General features: G+C 44.3%; 1 protein-coding gene across 3 annotated transcripts in view; it reads right to left on the bottom strand.

The window, feature by feature from the left end:
• Positions 1 to 18,323, bottom strand: part of TGFB2 (transforming growth factor beta 2) — an 83,880-nt gene that overhangs the window by 62,943 nt on the left and 2,614 nt on the right. For 2 of the 3 annotated variants that reach the window (XM_030868325.3, XM_030868327.3), the window contains exon 2: positions 4,344 to 4,427. The exons of the other annotated variant lie outside the window; for it this stretch is intronic. In XM_030868325.3, coding sequence (XP_030724185.1) covers positions 4,344 to 4,427 — 84 coding nt within the window. The remainder of the gene's footprint in view (positions 1 to 4,343; positions 4,428 to 18,323) is intronic. 3 annotated transcript variants of the gene reach the window in all.

Genomic DNA, 18,323 nt, shown 5'->3' with positions numbered 1-18,323 from the left:
GCTGCTTTTCTCCCCTATCGCATTGATCAAATTCTACCATTCTTATCTCATCTTTTGAACTAATCGTCTATCTTCTTTCTCCAAAATGTGAAGCTCTCCCAGGGCAAAGTTTTCTGCTGTTTTATTCACTGATGGCATCACTAGTGCCTAGATAGATGTCTATTACATAGCAGACAATGAACACTGTGGAATGAGAGACAGTATCATAAGAATGTCTCGTCTTTACCTCTGTCTTCCCAAGATCTCTGCATGCATTTGACGTTTATCTTACAACTCGATCTATATTTGTCCTGCACATAGAGACCTTTTAATGGAAGGCTTGCTGGGAAGTAGAATGAATATGACCCGTCATTCTTTTCCTACTTCAATAGAAAAATGCTTTTTTCCCCATTGTTTAAATCTGCAGAGTGATAAGAGTTCTTATAATATTAATATTTTAAACTTCATGTTTTCTAGTGGTTATTAAGCCTGACCAGTATAATCCTAGAGTGGCTATAAAGTAACCACTGTAGTTAGTGCCTCTTCCTCTGGTGCTAGTTGACTGTTACATTTACCCTTCACCACACAGCAAACAACCTAGTTCTCAAACTGGTAGAAATAACAGAGAAATCACTTGGGGCACAAGGACACTTTCTGGGCATGTTTATAAAAAAAATAAATAACAATTTTTTTTTTGGTTTAGTGATACAGACCATGTAGAAGAACTGGCCGCTTCTTTAGTTTGATGGTCAAAAACACTATGTAATATCCACATTGTATGGCTGGAATCAAAATACTTGATGTTTCCAAAACAACATCAAAATAACAGGAGGTCTAGGGTTGCACAAAGAAAATACCAAGTAATTTATCATTAACTTTTTCTTTTTAATATCTGGGTCAGATTTTCACCTGCTCGAATACCTCTGGTTGAAAAAAAAAAACAAAACACTATTTGGAAAGAGAAAACTGCAGTTACTTGTGGCTGAGTTTGGCTGAGAGAGTAGAGTTTACATTCCATTGTTGGCGGGATCCTTACCCCATGGAATGTCTCAGAGCAGGATTCAGGCCACGAAGAGGTCAGCAGTGCTTTGACCAAACACTACCTCAGCGAATTAAACATTATACATCGACTAAGACATTATAAATTAGGCATCACTTACACATTATACATTAGTTTCGAAACTCCCCTTCCCAATCCACACTTGAACGGAGGCATTCACTCCCGTACATAACATCCCCACTAGGCATCCACCCGCCGTGTCATCACTTGTTTGCACGTGCAGGGCCTCCTCTGTGGTGAATGGTGAGCAGGGGTTGTGCGTGAGAAGTGTAATTAACCACAGATCTACCTTGCTATCTAGATGCATTGGGGGACATGGAGAGCACAGGGTGAAAACCCAGCCACGCTGTGGATTCAGGGTCTCACACTTGCAGGACCAGCTGATCAAACAGAGGCCCCACTGGATCTGCATCCTTCAAGCTGAAGGACTTCGAGTAAACAGACCAGCAGAATGAGAGCATCCTCCCCTTAGTGAGGCCTGACTCACCTGTGCTGCCTCTTAAAGGTACAGACTCCTCAGCCCCACCCGCCCCAGCGATTCTGACTCCGCAGGCCTGAGATAGGTCAGGGAATCTGCTTTCCATGACCCCTCGGGACATACAAACGCAGGCCACACTTTGAGAAGCCCATCTTTAAATCCGAACCAAGCTAACAAAAAGCATCGCGCTCAGTACATCCTTGAAGAACGAAGCTGCATTTCCCTTCGTGACTTCTAACCCATGTCTTCATAGAGAGACTGTGTCGGCCGCTTAGCTTCTGGGTTCTTCTATCTCAGGAGAAAAACCTTCAGGCAGGCTCACCTCATCCTCACCTACATTTTTGAGGAGAGCGAACTTAAAGGGAGAAAAATGACGCAGCAGCCACATGGGCTGTGCGGGGCAAGGACTCTTTCTTCCTCCAGGCGATTTGATGTAAAGCTGATGGAGCATCAGCGCTGCCAGTCCAAGCATGGGTGTCAGGACACATAGTGATAACTACACTCAGGTCAGAGACCGAGGGAGGAAAGCCAGAGGCGCCACCGGCCCCCCGCCCTCCCTGCGGCCACTCCCAACCTCTCCTTGGAATGGAGAGGTGGTTCACACAAGGTGACAGGGATGGCCCTCGAGCTGCTTGGCACGAGCCAGGCTCCACTTAACGAGTGTTCAGAATCACAGTCAGCACGGAGAAATTCACCCTGACCCTGGACGCCTGCCCCTTGGCATCCGCTCACTTACATTTTTACTCAATTACTATTTCTAAGAACAGAGACAAAAAAAAAAAAAAAAAAAATGCAGAGCCCCACTGCTCAGCAGTCTTGAATGGAAGGTCTGGAAGGGTCCGCAGGGTTTCCTCCCAGGAGGGAAGCTGGGTGGGGAGGGAGAGACTCCCACCTTAGGGAATCTGTGCGTCTCTCTCCCCCATCCTGGCCACACCCTCCGAGACACTCCTGATTTTCCCAGACTCAGGAGGGGCAGGGTAGGTTTCTAGTGTTTTTTCACCAAAAAAATAGGGAAGCTTGTGGGGCGATTAAATGACCGAAAATAACCCCGAGGGAGAAGGCGTGTCTGAGGCCAAGAACTAGGGGAGGCCTCTCCACTTGTTTCCTATGGGAAGAAAACATGAAAAGGAAATGAATCCAAAGTGGTAGGTAAGAGAATTATAAAATGAATGGGATGGGATTCCAAAGGGAAAGCAAAAAGAAGGGCAAAAAAATAAAAAATAAAATAAAAGAAGTTTGGGGTCCATGTGGTGGAGGGCACCAGGGCCAGACCTGAATTCAGATTTGGGCTCTGCCCTTTTGCGAGGTGATGACCAAGGACAAGGTATTCGCCTCTCCAAGACACAGTTTCCGGTGGGGAAAAATGGGGAGGTCGCACTCGTCCTCCCCACCCAGGATGACGTGCCTTAAATACCAGGGACTTAGGGGGTAGTCAACAAATGTTTTCCTTCTCTCATCCCTTTCCCTTGTCTTTTCCAAAAAGCTGGTGAGACCAAAAAAAGAAAACAAAATCAGACAATTAACTCCTTGGTTTAGACAGTGAAATAAAATACACATTTAGAGATGGAAAACCAAACATAATCTGCCTCAAAAAAGGGGAACTTTAAAAGCACGGGTCAAGCCATTCACTCTTCCTATTCACATGGCAGCTTCTAGCCACTCTGAGGCCTTCTGTACTAAAATAAATGTACATTCTCAATAGAATCAGTTTTTGTTTTTCTTTCTTTTTTTTTTTTAGGAAAGCCCAGCTTAGGCCACTGTAAATAAACTATTTCATTTCTTGATTCCTAAGAAGCAAGGTTAGGCATGGTAAAGTTCACGGTAGGATAATCCAGTGAGTCAGACATCTACTGGGGTAATAAAAACATTTCTCTTGTCCTTATTTGGGACCTCCACCTGCATTTAGAATCAATATAATTCACGCTTCCTCAGGGCCTCAAAAGTGCAGTGGGAACCAACGCCAGGGTGGCAAGTCCATTTCCTCCCTTCCTGAATGGATCAGGGTACCACCTGGGCCAGAGTTCTTGAGTGTCAGGACCACCTAAGACCTGTTCTGTGCTGTGGTCTCATGGCCCAGCATACAATAAAAGATGGCACTCAATCAAAGCTGGCTAAATGTATTAATGTCCCAAATCAGAAAGGGGTGAGACCTCCGGCTTCGGTGGTCCCCAAGCTAACACGTGGCCCTAGCTCGGAGGAGTCTGCACTTGTTCTGAGGGTCAGGGCGAAGTGGCAAGCTCCCAGGTTCAGTCAACTGAAGCCTTGACCATGACCACCACATTCAACCCATTAATGGCAACATCAAGGTCACAATGATCAGCACATGTTTCCCGCAGGCCTCCCTCTAGAACTTCAAAGGAGAGAAAATCTCCTTCCTCCCTTTCAGTTCAGTACCGGAAACATTAATTGAGCCATTGCTATGTGCCAGAAACAAGAACATAGATTCAAATAAGATACCCAAAAAGGACCCTTGACATTCTGGCCATACCGTTCAACCCTCCAGAGAGTATCCTCCCAGGGGGGTCAAGAGATCAATCTGTCAAATCCCTCGTTCACCCCTGGATCACACACATCTCACAGACTCACGATCCATTCTTCCCCATACGGCAATCAAGTCATCATATCACTTCAAAGCATTCATGAGTCTTTCTCATAGAAACTCTGACTACAAAATTGGGGGCACCTGTGTGACTGTCCAGCTACAAGGCTGCACTTCAGAATTCTATTTTGCTTCTGACACGTTCCCCCCAGGAGACAACACACACTAAAGATGGGCCGGCTATCACTACGTCAAACGAGGTATATAAAGCAGACGGGTGTACTCACCAAGGTACCCACAGAGCACCTGGGGCTGTCTGTAGCACAAGCTGCCCACTGAGCCAGAGGGTGTTGTAACAACTGGGCAGACAGCTAGGAGTTTTAAAAAGCACAGTCATTAGCTATTTTACTGAGGAGAAGCCTTGTACAGAGCTATACAAAGATTCAACGCAGAAGAGGGACTCAATGAACGTACTTATCATTCCCCCAGAAATAGAAGGTCCCCCCTACTCAGGGCCAGGGGACTAGGCCGGAGGGATCTTTGGGGGATTGTGGATTCTCACCCCAGATCTTTTGGCATCCCTTAACCAGCAGTCAGGTTCCTGAATTCAGCGTTCCCTTTAACACATTCTAGTGCTAAAATAGCAATGTACAATTTATATACGGAAATGGTAAAATAAATACCTTGACTTACATTAAAGATGACTAAGAAAGGCCTTGACCTCTTTGACAAAAGACAGACTCCCTATTAAGAGTAAAACTCTGATTTTCATTTGCTTGGCCTCGATTTCAGTTTTCTTAAAACCACCTGTCATCATTTCTAACCCGCACATGAAAACTCCTTCTCCAGTGAACAAAAATCCGAGTGTATATTGCTTTGGGGCTGCGTAGCTGCCGTTTAAAAATCTAGGGCTCCTTGGAATGCATTAAAATATCTTCCGTGATAGTTTTGACATCCTGAAATTCTGAACTTTGCTGTTTTAAAAGTAAAGGTAGCAACTAGATCTTGTATATTGCCCATCACATTCTTATAAATGAAAATACACCAAAAAATACCTCCAGCTAAAAACATTGCTGAGTGTTCAAAGGCTATCCTATCTGTGATAGAGTCAATAATAAATATCAGATGTTTGCATGAGAAGAGGTAGGTGGACACCCTGCTCTGTCATTAGTTTCCTGGGAATCTCTGGACAAGTGCCTTGAGGCACCCAAGCCTCTGCTGCTATAAAATGAAACTGACATCATGCTACCCCTGAGGGTTTTTGAAAGACTGAAACGAGATATTTAAAAGAAACTGAGAAATAAAAGGTGCTCAAGGGATGTAATAATATTAGTTATCTAACTTATTTGATAGATTAACCCCTGACGGCCTTCTAGGTCTGCATGAATATACCTCTTTCCCAGCTCCTTACACCAACTTAAAATCCATGCACCTTCCGTTCACCTAGGGCATGTCTTCTAGAAGTAGCATGGCCACTATTTATACCTGACTTGAAAACTTCTTTGGACAAAAGACAGAGGCTTTGTGGATTCCCTCCCACCCCATATGCACCCCACCCCACCCCCCTTTTTTTTTTTTTTTTGCCAGATTTGTACTTTTATCTCTCAATTTTAAAACAGATAAGGAAGACTTTTTCCATGGCCTGTAACTTACCATCTCCAACATTCAGCCCACTAACAAGATCCCAGGGGCCTATATTCACACTTGGGTGGATTCCACCTTCCAGTCAAAACCCTCTTTAATTGAGATGTGGCATCTGCATGGCCTGAATGGCCTGGAAGACGACGGCCCAACACCCAGGTCTTGGTAACACGCTGCTATCATGTTGCCACCATATGCTGTTACCAGCTGACATCTGCTCACACATGTTCTCACCAATAAGTAACCATGTTGTTTATTTTTAGAGCCCTCTCCACAGCCTCACAGAGAGAAAATTCCCTCACATCACCCGTCAGCAAAGACAGGAAGCTACAGACTGGGTATAAACTGTTTGTCACAAGATCAGCAAGGCACACAACGTCTTCTCATTCAGATTTGACCTCTAAAAAGAGATGCTGAAAGTTATCTTCAATAAAAATCTCAAGGAACGGAACCAGAGACAGGCAGGGTACGCAAAGCATCGCTTGCTCAGCAATGCTTTCTCTTCAGACTAGGGCCCTGTGCGTTTCTTGGGGGGATTTCACTCCTTTTCCTGGGAAACAGCACCTTCTTCAGGCCAGTGGGTGTTGTGGTGCCAAACAGGGATGCTTCTATTACCGGAATCCGGATCCCTGAAATCGTCCCAGGTCACCGGGGTCAAACGAAGTCTGTGGGGAAACGAGGCAAGCTAACTGCCATGATTTGTCCTTTCCAACTCAGATATGCACCTTTGGTTTACTCTCTCTCCGCCATCAAGCTACAGTATTAAAATGCTTTCTTTCCTCCCCTTCCTTGTTTGTTTTGTTGGTTGGTTTGTTTTTAAGCAGGGCCAAAGGACAGGCTGCTGTGGTGCTGATACAGTGCCTCTGAAGTTAAGCCCATGAACTGGATGGAGAGATAAATGATGCGAATAGGGATGATTTAGGCCAAAGGAAGTAACTGCTAGTTTTCGTAAAAATCAACTTTCAACATCTATGTGTTTGAAGTGGCACTGCGGTATGCCTAAACTTTTGCAGATCAGTAAGGTTTGGCGTCCATGTGAAATGCTTTTTAAAAGATGAAACCCTATGAAAAATCTGAGATGTGAATAGTCCTAGAGAAATAAAAATTTTTAGAATTACCTGGGCCCTCAGTCATGAATAATGGGGTGCTCGTATGGCTCACATAAGTCATAAGAGAAAAAAAGTCCTGGAATTAAAATTTTGCATGGGTCATTTACAAAATAACTAAGAAACAATGAAGCTAACTATAAAAGTGTTGGGACTCATTTTTGCCTGTGATGACACAGCTAAGAAATAAAGCAACAAAACCCAAAGACACAGTGTTTCCAGAGTGAGTTTCTGAACTACCTGCTTGGGAATCACCTGGCCTTCTTGTCAACAGGCAGTTATCTGGAGCTCACCTTAAAACTACAGGATAATAATCTTGGGAATTCCCTGGCGGTCCAGTGGTTAGGACTCCGTGCTCTCACCGCCGAGGGCCCGGGTTCAATCCCTGGTCGGGGAACTAAGATCCCGCAGCGCAGCGCGGCCAAGAAAAACAAAACAAACAAACAAAAACTACTGAATAATAATCTGGATGGAGGGGAGCAGGCAAAGGTTTGGGAGTCCGCACATAGCACTCCAGGTGATTCTTGTGCTTGGTAAAATTCAAGAAGCACTGGTATAGGCCTTTGTGACTTAGAGGTCAGAAAGGCCTTTTACAAAAAGCTCGTCTGACCTCAAAACAACCCAACCAGGTGGATCACAGAGAAACCGTTCTCTCCTAAGAGTTGCCTGTTCTGAGTAACGGTTTTATGTAGTGTGAATGTAGTGTGAAAGCGCCTCTCAGTCAGAGAGAAAGCCATTCTTTTTTTTTTTTTTTTTTTTTGCGGTACGCGGGCCTCTCACTGTTGTGGCCTCTCCCGTTGCGGAGCACAGGCTCCGGACGCGCAGGCTCAGCGGCCATGGCTCACGGGCCCAGCCGCTCCGCGGCATGTGGGATCTTCCCGGACCGGGGCACGAACCCGTGTCCCCTGCGTCGGCAGGCGGACTCTCAACCACTGCGCCACCAGGGAAGCCCAGAAAGCCATTCTTAACGCAATGATAGCTTAAGCAGAATTAAATGTCATTAAAAATGCTGCAGTGAACTCCCCATCAAATTAGTCCTGCCCCTCAACCCCTCCCCAGCCCTCCACGCAAACACCATCTCTCTGATAACAGCAACTCCGGAAGTGGGTACTGTCATTTCCTCCCAGCTCTGGATGACAGTGAGTTTCTACTCCACTTAGAGAATTCCCAGCAAATGTTACTGAGAAAGGGCAAACCGTTGATCCCCAGTGTCTAATGACTCGGGGTCAGCTTGGCTCAAGACCCTCTTTCTAGAATCCTGATACAATTGCCAAAGAATGAATGAAATTAGACATGACCTTATACACATAGTTTCATTATTGATGGTGATGTTTTCTGACAGTGGAATTCTTCTGAAATATTTCTCTCTACTAGACAAACCAGCACCTGCCACCTAATTCCATGGAGGAGAAAAGCAAAATTTGAGTAGGTGAAACAGCGTTCGCTCAGAAGTGGGTTGGTTCACAGATGTGACCAGTGAAATCTACTAACACACTTAACAACCTAAGGCTTGACACTGCGGGAAGGTACGAATGAATGACTAAGTTACTATTCAGATCAAAATGACTATATAATAGACATATCTCAGGGTGAGAACCGCTGCCTTAGAACCTGACGTGACAGCCATAATTCTCCTTTGGTTCTGCCCAGCTACTTCCAGCTAAAAGCTCCTACCTCTGTTTCTCTCTCCTTAACTTCCAGAGCCCCAGATGCTAAGGTGTGAACTTGGATGTAGAAACACTTCCCCAACCGAAAACCCTGACAGACCTCCAAGTGGGCAGTTCCTTTACCAAATCATCCATCTTCTACAAAGAAATGTCCTCAGTCTGTGATTTTCCTTTTTTTTTCTCCTTCTAAAGTCGAATCAGAATAAGTCATCTACCTTTCCCGCCCCCCCGCCGCCAGCCCCCATTCTGGCCTTTCTCAGCCAGCAACTGAGTTATATGAGTTTATTATAAAGCAAGAAGAAACAATGTCAATGGCATGGTCATTAAGTTGTCAAAGCAGAGTGAAAATGAGATTAGGTCAATGGATAGGGAAATAAATGACCCTATAAGAATGAACCCCCCCAGTGGAAGGAATGACAAAGTGACTGTGTATTCTCTAGAGAGAATAATCCCTGATGAATTTGGTCTAAGAAGTGTTCAATTCCCAATACAGAAATGACTCCAAAACTTAAAAATTAAATTTCCCAGAAAATTCCCATTTATGGGCAATAATATACTTTAGCACTCTTAAAACACATTAAAAAATATGGTCTTCTCTTTTAGAGAGTGCTTCCCCTGAGATCTGCAGAGACCAGTGGACTTCTGATCGTTTCAATGTCTTTCTCAAAACCAAACTGTGCATTCTCGTTCACAAGCTGAAGTAACAAATAAGGATTCTTACAACAGCCTGAAGTTATGAATGAGCAGTTATTTGTGAACTAGCTTGTCAAGACAGATGTGGTATTTGTCAGTGTGGTGTGGGTTAGATAGCAAAAGCCAAATGAACGGAGCGCCAAGGTCAAAGTCACAACATTTTTCTTTTTCTTCCTTGAGACTGGAAAGATGCTACAGCACCTCCTGAAACAAACATCTCCAAAAAAGCAGCCTTACTCTCCAACAGCTGCCCCATGACTCTCCTTTCAGAAACACCACGTCTCTCCCTCAGGAACGTCCTGCTTCCTAATTAGTGACATGGAGGCCACGAGCCACGGCCACTCTCCGAAGGGAGAGTGACAGTTTCTCTGTGGACAGAGATGTGTGCAACGTGCCAATGTGAGCGCAAACAGCTGCCTGGGGACGTTGGAAATGCATTTGAACTATTTTCAGAAGGTCTGGGCTTTGTAACATCCAGAAAGCATTTTCCATTTGCTTTAAGTTCCTCAAGTTGTTGTGATTAAAGGAACATCTAAGCCCCACATTTTTGACTTATCAGGCAGAACCAAATCCAAGGGCTCATTTTTGAGAATGAAGGGATGGGGGCTGGTCCACACAGAAGAGCTTTCTGGGCACCAGCAGGCTTTCCCTCCTTGTAACAGATGCTAAATCCAGTAAACTCGATTCCTCTTGGACGGCAACGTCCTCTCATACCAACGAAATGGTTTTACTCGGTCGCCCCAGGAAAGCCAGGATGCTACCGCACGCAGAGATCATTCTGCTCTGTTAACAGCTACCCTGGGCCTAGTACGGCCTCTCCTCTCTGACATCACCTTCTAAGTTTTCATTTCCTACTCAAACCCTTTGTGGTGACTCCTCCACTACCCTCTCCCCTTCCTCCCATCCATCCTCCTCTGGGAGACTTCTACCCCCTAATGGCATTTTGCTGCTAAAGTCTGCTTTTAAATGAGTCGCCTGACAGCGAAGAAATTGCTGTGGCTGGTGCCTGGTCACGGAGATGCAGGGAGGTCCAAATGTCCTGGCTTCCTTCTTTAACAGAGCCTCTCCCCAGGGGAGCGGGTGAGACAGGGGGCCTGGGAGGAGGGGCCGCGCCAGCCCAGAGGCACATTGCCCACAAGTCCCTTCTGCATGTTAGCCTTTTCTGAGCAATACCCTCCCCCCATCCTTTGTTGGATTTCAACCTTTAAGGCCCAGAAAGATAAAGAGGTGAGTGCCATGTGACTCATACGTGTACTCAGAGAGATCCGTTAAAAATAACTTTAAACATTTTTTTCCTAGAAATGTAAAGGCCCTTTGAAACAACTGGTAACATCTTGAGATGTCAAAAAAAAAAAAAATCAAAACTGGATATTAATGCACTGAGCGTGCACAGTAAGACACTCCAGCTGGGAGGAATCCATGATGTGGACCTCCTGCTTCTGGTGCCAGAGGTGGCGATTACCAGTCGCAGGCTCTTAAAGTTTACTAAATAGAAACGTTTTCCGAGGGCAGATATCATGTTCCCACTTAATTTTATTTTCGATGTGCTTCTAGGACACAGCACTCTGCTACATGCACATGGACCGCTATTCTCCCAATCCACAAATATTTATGCGACTTCACTGATTTTACATATTTTTCATACCTCTAAAATCCTGATGCCCTCTTAGAATCAATGGCACGTTACAATTACTTGGCAATGATATTTCTTTTTAAGTGGCATATAAAATAATGGTGCACTGTAAAATCAATAGCGTTTGAGATTCAGTGAATGATAGCTGCCGTGTAAAGCAAGCCTATTAGGTACCAGAAGCAGCTGCGCTTGGCCTTTCTTTGCATGTCATCATCCATCCTCTACAACCCTAGGGGGCCGATATCAGCTTCTTCATCGTGACAAGTGAACAAACTGAGATCAGCTTAAGTGCAGGGGCTTCGGCCTGGTCACCAAGCCAGTGATGGCAGAGGTAGGATCTGAATTCAGCAGGAAGCAACTTAAATGTCAACGAGGCCGATTGAATAACTTGCACGGAGACAGCCAAGTTGCTAACCCAAACAAGACCACATTTTAACAACTGCCATTGGCCTGGAGTAGGACTTCCTGTCTTTGATGCTCCCTCTTCCCTTTCAGTCTCTGAGATTCCTCTGGTGCGATTCCCTTTTATTTATTCTCTTTCTTTCACTTCTTGGGGCTGCCTGGCTCTCAGGTCTGTGCTCACCGTACAACACCATCCTGCCTTCCTCAATAAATTAATTTTCTGCGAGAGACAAGACGAATCACCTATCAATCAAATTTATAAAGATGTTGTGAAGAAAATGGTTGCAGTTCAAGATCAAGACCAGGAGACTTGAGAAATCACAATTTTTGTATCAACCAAGTGCAGAGATAAAAGTGGAAGAATGTGGTAGAGGCAAGAAGAGAGACCCAGGGTGGTAGGAAAGGCTTCAGAAGTATCCTTCCTTCTGGAGGGAAAGAATGCAGAGCTTCTATGAATGTAATTCCTGCCAGGTGAGGAGAGTCACCACCCTTTCATGGAGGGACTGTATCGTTTTGCGAGAGGGCAGGAAAAGTCATGCTCTCCATTTCCTGGTCTCTATTTGGGGCCTCTATTACTCGTGGTACCTAAAAGTCTGACTTCCGGTAAGACATCGCTGATAGAAATAGTTATAGCCGTGTCCTCATACGTCACAGGGAAAATACCAGTCTGGACCGTATAGGGTCACTTTTGAGTGTGAAATAAGTGCATGCGTGTAAAATATTTAAAACTATGCTTGGCACGTAGCATGTACCCAGTGAGGGTTCGCTTTCATCATCATCACTATCGCCATCATTTTCATTTTTATCTGCAAAACTGGAAACAGGAAATGAATGGTTCTGAGAAGCCTGTGTTGCCTTCAGCACAGGGACAAGATCCATCAGGAACATTGTCCCCAATAACGGAGGTGAGTAGATTTCTGTCTCTCCATATCTCCCGGTCCAATGCTTTGAACTCTTTTTTTTTTGCGGTACGCGGGCCTCTCACGGTTGAGGCCTCTCCCGTTGCGGAGCACAGGCTCTGGACGCGCAGGCTCAGCGGCCATGGCTCACGGGCCCAGCCGCTCCGCGGCATGTGGGATCTTCCCGGACCGGGGCACGAACCCACGTCCCCTGCATCGGCAGGCGGACTCCCAACCACTGCGCCACCAGGGAAACCCCAATGCTTTGAACTCTTGATCCTTCTTCTGGTAACTCAATCTTATTCTCTAAAGGGAAACGCTCATTCCTTTATTAAGCATTGATTGAGCAACAACAACGTGCTGTAAGAACATAGGTAAGTCAGAGTGGGTTCCTGTTCTGAGGCAGTTTACAAACCGATGAAGAAGACAGGTCAGGACACAGCTAGATTTTACCTACAGCAAAAGAAAAGAGGCTGAGATAGAGATGAATATCAGTATCGTGAGAGTGCAGAGGAAGAGCTACTTAAATAGGACAAAGAACGTCGACGAAGGTCTCATAAGGAGATGGTACTAACTAAACCTTGAAGGGTATTTAAAGGTGTTAAAAGATGGATCTCTAAGTGGAAGAAATGACATAAACAAAGGGCTGGAGGCACAGAAATAAAGGGCCCATTTGGGTAAAGGAAAAGAGGGTGATCTGGCTGGAGTGTAGTTTTCTTGGGGGGATTTAGTTGGGGGGCTGCTGAGCAAGGAGGAGGGGCCTGACTCTGAAAGGTCTTGGATATTATCTAAGACATCTGAGATCTTACCTACGAAGCCTAGATCCTCAAGGCCTCCCTATATGAGGATTAGATAGTGCTGGGCATGCTGGATTACCAGCCCTGCCGGTCTCTGTTCCCAGCCCCTTAGGTGGCAAAGGTCACCTAAGGACCAATCCGAGGGAGCCAGGGAAACAGATCTACTGAGTGGAACTTACTAGGAAATGAATGAGTTGTTGGTCCCGAGACATCCCAGGCTGGTGGGAGTGGTCCCCAGGGCATCACTTTTAATCATATTGGAATATCTCTAACATATCTCCTTTTAATATCTTATAATCAATGGCACGTTATAGTCAATTGTCAGTGATATTTCTTTCTCTGTGGCACATAAAATAACAGTGTACCTTTAAATCAATGGTGTCTGAGAATCAATGGTTAATAGCTGGCATGCAAAGAGGGTCTACTAAGTGCCAGAAGCAGAGCACAGGGGGTCTTTACACAGGTCACGGTCAGTCCTTTGCAACCCTAGGAAGCCAGCATCTTCTTCATCTTTACAAGTGAAGAAATGGAGCCATGGTTGAATGAAGTTCACCACCCTACACACAGATATTCCAGAAGAGAGAAGAACAAGAAGGCAATTTAGAGCCTGTGGGGAAGTGGTCAAGGGGGAGTGCAGATGCAGAGTCAAGGCCACGAAGACAATCCGGAAGCAAGGTGCTGGTCACAGTGCAGTGTAGTTCTAACATATCAGAGGTTAGAAAAGAAACAAAACCAACGACAGCCACCAAAACCCACTTGTGACTGCAGCGTGAGGCGAATTTCTCCCAAACACAGGATGGAAACAAGCTTTTCCGCCTAAACAAACCCATCAGAGAATCCCTAGTATGTGATTAAATTGAAACTACCTGGAGAACACTGAATTCCTAGGTTAAAAAGTATCTTTGTTGAAAAAATATTAAAAACCCAAAGCACACCATATGGTTTCAAAATGACAATGGAAACGTTTGTTTATCTCGGGCCAGAGGCACATTTCATCAAGCTGTTCAGAATCTGCGAAGTGGATCCACCCTTCGGCAGTCAGGCTGCCTAAGGAGAGCGAGCACATCTGGCAAATCCACATCCTCTCTCCAGGATCCCTGAGGACCGGAAATGCTATATCAGGAGAGCTGACAGGGCTGTTTGCAGAGCTCTTGCCTGCAGGTTCTTTGCTCCCGGATCACCTTAATACTGAACCTGTAAAGGGCTGGGGGTGGCGGCGGGGAGGGAGGAGTCCCCCCAGAATCCCACCTCGGTGGTCAGCTTGTACGTCTCTCCCAGGGCCAGGCTCTTCCACTCTATTTTCCCTAAACTTCTAAAAATGCAGCTTGAAGTGTGTTGTAATCTCTGGGCAAAGGCCTAGAAGTCAGTGACCTCCTTTGTTCTAACCCAGATTTGATATGGGATCAACAGTGAGTCATTAGCCCTTTTCTCACATCTCAGTTTCCTCTAGGAAACAGGATCTGTCATTCTTTCATATCTTTTTATATGAAAGATGCTGTGACTGGGGTTACATCAGCATCTCTTCACCAGGGAGAAGGCATCGTTCAAAAAGTGCAGCTCCTTGAGTAGACCCCAGGGGTCGCTGTGGAGACACAGAAGGCTCCCGGAGCCTCTGCCAGATCAGCTGGTCCCCATCTACCCCTCCAGCTTCACAAAGCCCAGCCTCCATCCAGTGGGGACTCCTCAGGAGAGGAGACCGGCCTCCCTTGGCAACAAAGACGGCCCAACTACTTCAGTTATAACCAGTATATCTCTTTGAGGAGTTTTGCTAGACTTTGAAAAGTAAAAGAAAGAAAAGAGAGAAAATCCTGGAAGAGAACGGAGCCTAAAGTTAAACGCGACCACAATTAAGCACTAGTGTTAGTACAAGCAATGATGCAATACAAGTAGGGGAATTAAAGTTGGGTCTGCTGTGTATTAATAACTCAATCATTGGGGAAGTCTAGGGAAGGGGTTCAAGTCTGTCTCTCTCTCTGTGTCCCTCTTTCTGACACATCCACAGAGAATCTGAAAAATAAAATCCCTATCACTTTGCTGTATACCTGAAACTAACACAATATTGTAAATCAACTATAGTTCAATTTAAGAAACAGAAAAAAAATCCCTGAACATCAAGCAAAAATAGTACTATGTTCCAGCAACTGCTAATATTTTCTTTCATCGGGCAATTGGCTGACAGTTCAGCAATGTGTACACAGAAAGATATATCCATGAATAGAATGTTACGTTGCGTCCCCCCCACCCCACAAACCATAGTGCTATTGGTATGCTTCCTATCTTCCTCAATTTCACTTGGAAAATTACAGGGGAAATAGAAAAAGAGATTGCTTGGTATTAAATGCTTAGCATTTATGTGAAACAATTACAAAGGAAACCTCACCGTAATGTCTCAGGCTGTATATTTTAGTTTATCTAATTCAATATGAGAGAATAAACCAACTTTCTTCCATTGCTGAGCTTGGAGATTCCACTCTTCCTTAACATGAGCTGCTTATTTTCCTTGCAAGGAAAATCCACGGTAATCCCTCACTTCTTTTTTGCTCTGTCCTGACTAATATCACATTGCTGCTGACTGAAGTTACAGATGGGTGGAGCGACACCCTTACTTAGGCTAAATGAATGGGAACCTTTGATGCCTCTAATTTAGGCCCTTTAAGATCATAATAATGAAGTATACACCATACCAAAAAGTCAAATTCATAGTCCCACTTACTTAAGAAAAGTTTCTGATTATCTTTCTATTCCATGTTAATGTCCTTTTGATGATAAAGATGTTTTACTTTCAGATTATTACTTTGGAAATGGTACTACTAGCAGAATTCAGCAACTGCAAATAAATCCCAGGGTTACCGGGTTTCTCCACGTGGGGATTACTGACATTTGGAGCAGGATAATTCTTTGATGTATGGGGGTGGCGGGTGGAAAAGGGACCTTTCCTGTGCATTCTAGAATGGTGAGCAACCTCCCTGGCCCTTCCACTCCCAATCATGACAACCCAAAATGTCTCCAGACATTGCCAAATGTTCCCTGAGGGTGTGGGCGGGGGAAAGGACAAAATCACCACAGTTAGAACCACAACACGTGCCTGATTTGTTACATGGAAAAGAGAGGCGAAAGAAAGAAAATAAAATTTTGTCTCTTCCTTTTTTTTTTTTTGACTGTCGAAGGGTCTACATATTTTAATTGTTAATCATTTGGATTCTTACTCTGTTATGTGGAATCACTCTTTCTAAATTTCTAAAGCCCTGTACAGTGTCTTTTGAATAGATGTGCTTGAAGTTCAAGTGGATTGTCAAAAGGACGAGAAGTCCACTAATTCCCACTGGGTAAAGTATGGGTAAACCTTAGCATAACTCCACTTTGAGCCTTAAACTAACAGCATGTGAAAAGATCAATACGAATAAATTCAAAACTAATCAGATCCCTTCTTCAAATGTTGACACAGTATTATTTATATCCCATAAATACCTTCTTGACTAAAATTCATCCTAGGAGATTGGCACCTGGCCAGTTCTATTCATATTTACTGTATTTATATAGTACGCTGGGCCAAGGATAATATTTAAGACAAAATATGCCTGAAGGCATATACAATATCTCTTATATTTTTACTTTTAAAACTCCACATTGCTAAAAACATTTTGTCTGAACTGTATAAAACGTCCTGCAAAGGGCTACCAACAATCTGTAATGATATATAGCTCATTGAGCACGGTTAGAGCATATTTGTAATATTTGAGCTGAAGTCACTCCCTGAACGCTAATAAGTTGGTGGTAAAAAGTGAACCAGTGATCTTTCCCATGCCTTCATCTCTGGGGCTTATGACCCGCTGCAGATTCCCTTCAAGAAATGACAGGCACACTTCCTCCCCACCGTCTCTTCAGGGAGGACCGAGTTAAAAGTTAGGTGGAAAGGTCCTAAAGAGGGAAAGCTGGTATATAAGCCAATGCTGTCCTTTCCGTTTGCCCTTTAAAAATATGGTGGAGTGATTTTTTTTTCTTTTCTTCCTTTTTTTTGGAAGGGTTCACTATATTCCAGTATAACTAGAAAGTACTGGAAAATCAGTTAACCTACTTTCTATAAAATTATCCACAGTCCTAGCACAGTAGTATCAAATCTGCTATTAATAAGGCTTTCTGCTCCTAAATTTCCTTTAAGGCTTTAAGAAGCCTGCACTCTTTGTAGGAAGACTGATAGTTTATATTTTATCCTGCACTGATCAGAGGCTTTCATTTCTTTGGTAGCTGGGAGAGGAAGCAGAAGGGAATCCACACACGCACCTGAGATGCCAACCTCTGAAATCCTAATAATTTGAGAATTTTCTCCAATTTGGTGATGATGATAATCTTGCGTGGGATCACCTCAGTTGTTTAGACTGAAGAGTGCTTGAAGAACAAAGAATGAACACCCTCTTGGGTAATTTGCTCTTTCCACACCTATCTCACGAAGGGATCAGACCTCCTCTCTGTTATGAAAATGCCAGCAATTCATGAGAGCTGTTGCAGGTAAACATTGAAGGCTTGGCTTGTTCTGGTTCTACATAACATAACTGCCCGCCTGCCCAAATTCCAGTAGAACGGTTGCACGTGCTAGAGAAAGCAAACTGACTCAATTCCCTGTTGGGTCTCAATGATTTTGGACTAATTACAATGAACTTTCTTTCCTAATTATCTCCATGGCTCCACCCCAGGTAGAAAGCTTTCCTTCACTCCCCGGGGGGGAATCACCAGGGTGGAGTGTATTTATCACCATTGTTGTGGATGGTGACGTAATTACAATAATAAAATCATCCTGCTTGCCAGGATCTCCTGCCTCAGCTCTGCCCTTAAACAAGAAGAGATGATGCTGCAGCAAAACAGAGGTCGCCAGGAAGCCTGGGGTTGGATACTTCAGCTGACAATGTGAGACCATCAAATACAAGACATGGCAAGTCCCGGAACTACGACTTGTCAAACTAAATATAAATATTCAAAAAGAAAAGCACCACCCTGCAATTAGAACCTCTAGGATAAAATTACCAAGATGGCCATATTATCTCTGTAGGCAAGACACAGAGACGTTGTGAAGGCTGCCAGGGAGTATATAGGGCATGGAAAGGGGAGGAGAGAGATGGGCAACCAATGAAAAGTGTACGACTTGGGATTTGGAATAGGCAAATGTTGGAGCTCTTTTTTTTTTTTTTTTTTTCTTTTTCTTCTTCCTGGTATTTAACCCTCTCAGGCATCAATATATGCTGCTTCTTCTTTTCTTTTTTTTAAAGAACTTGGAAATCATTCTAAGCTAACTGCCCTCTTCCCTTCCCCTCAAAGAACTCAACAATCAATCATTCACTCCCGTTGCTACTGTATGCCAGCTGGTTTTGAGGACACTGCCCTCAGAGAAGCCAGTTTAAAAAGAAAAAAAAATCGGCTGTCTTCTACGCTGAGAT

The sequence above is a fragment of the Globicephala melas genome, chromosome 1 (assembly GCF_963455315.2).
Source record: "Globicephala melas chromosome 1, mGloMel1.2, whole genome shotgun sequence".
Taxonomy (NCBI): domain Eukaryota; kingdom Metazoa; phylum Chordata; class Mammalia; order Artiodactyla; family Delphinidae; genus Globicephala; species Globicephala melas.
The sequence above is the reverse complement of the archived record's forward strand: the minus strand, read 5'-3'. Positions and strand labels throughout refer to the sequence as shown.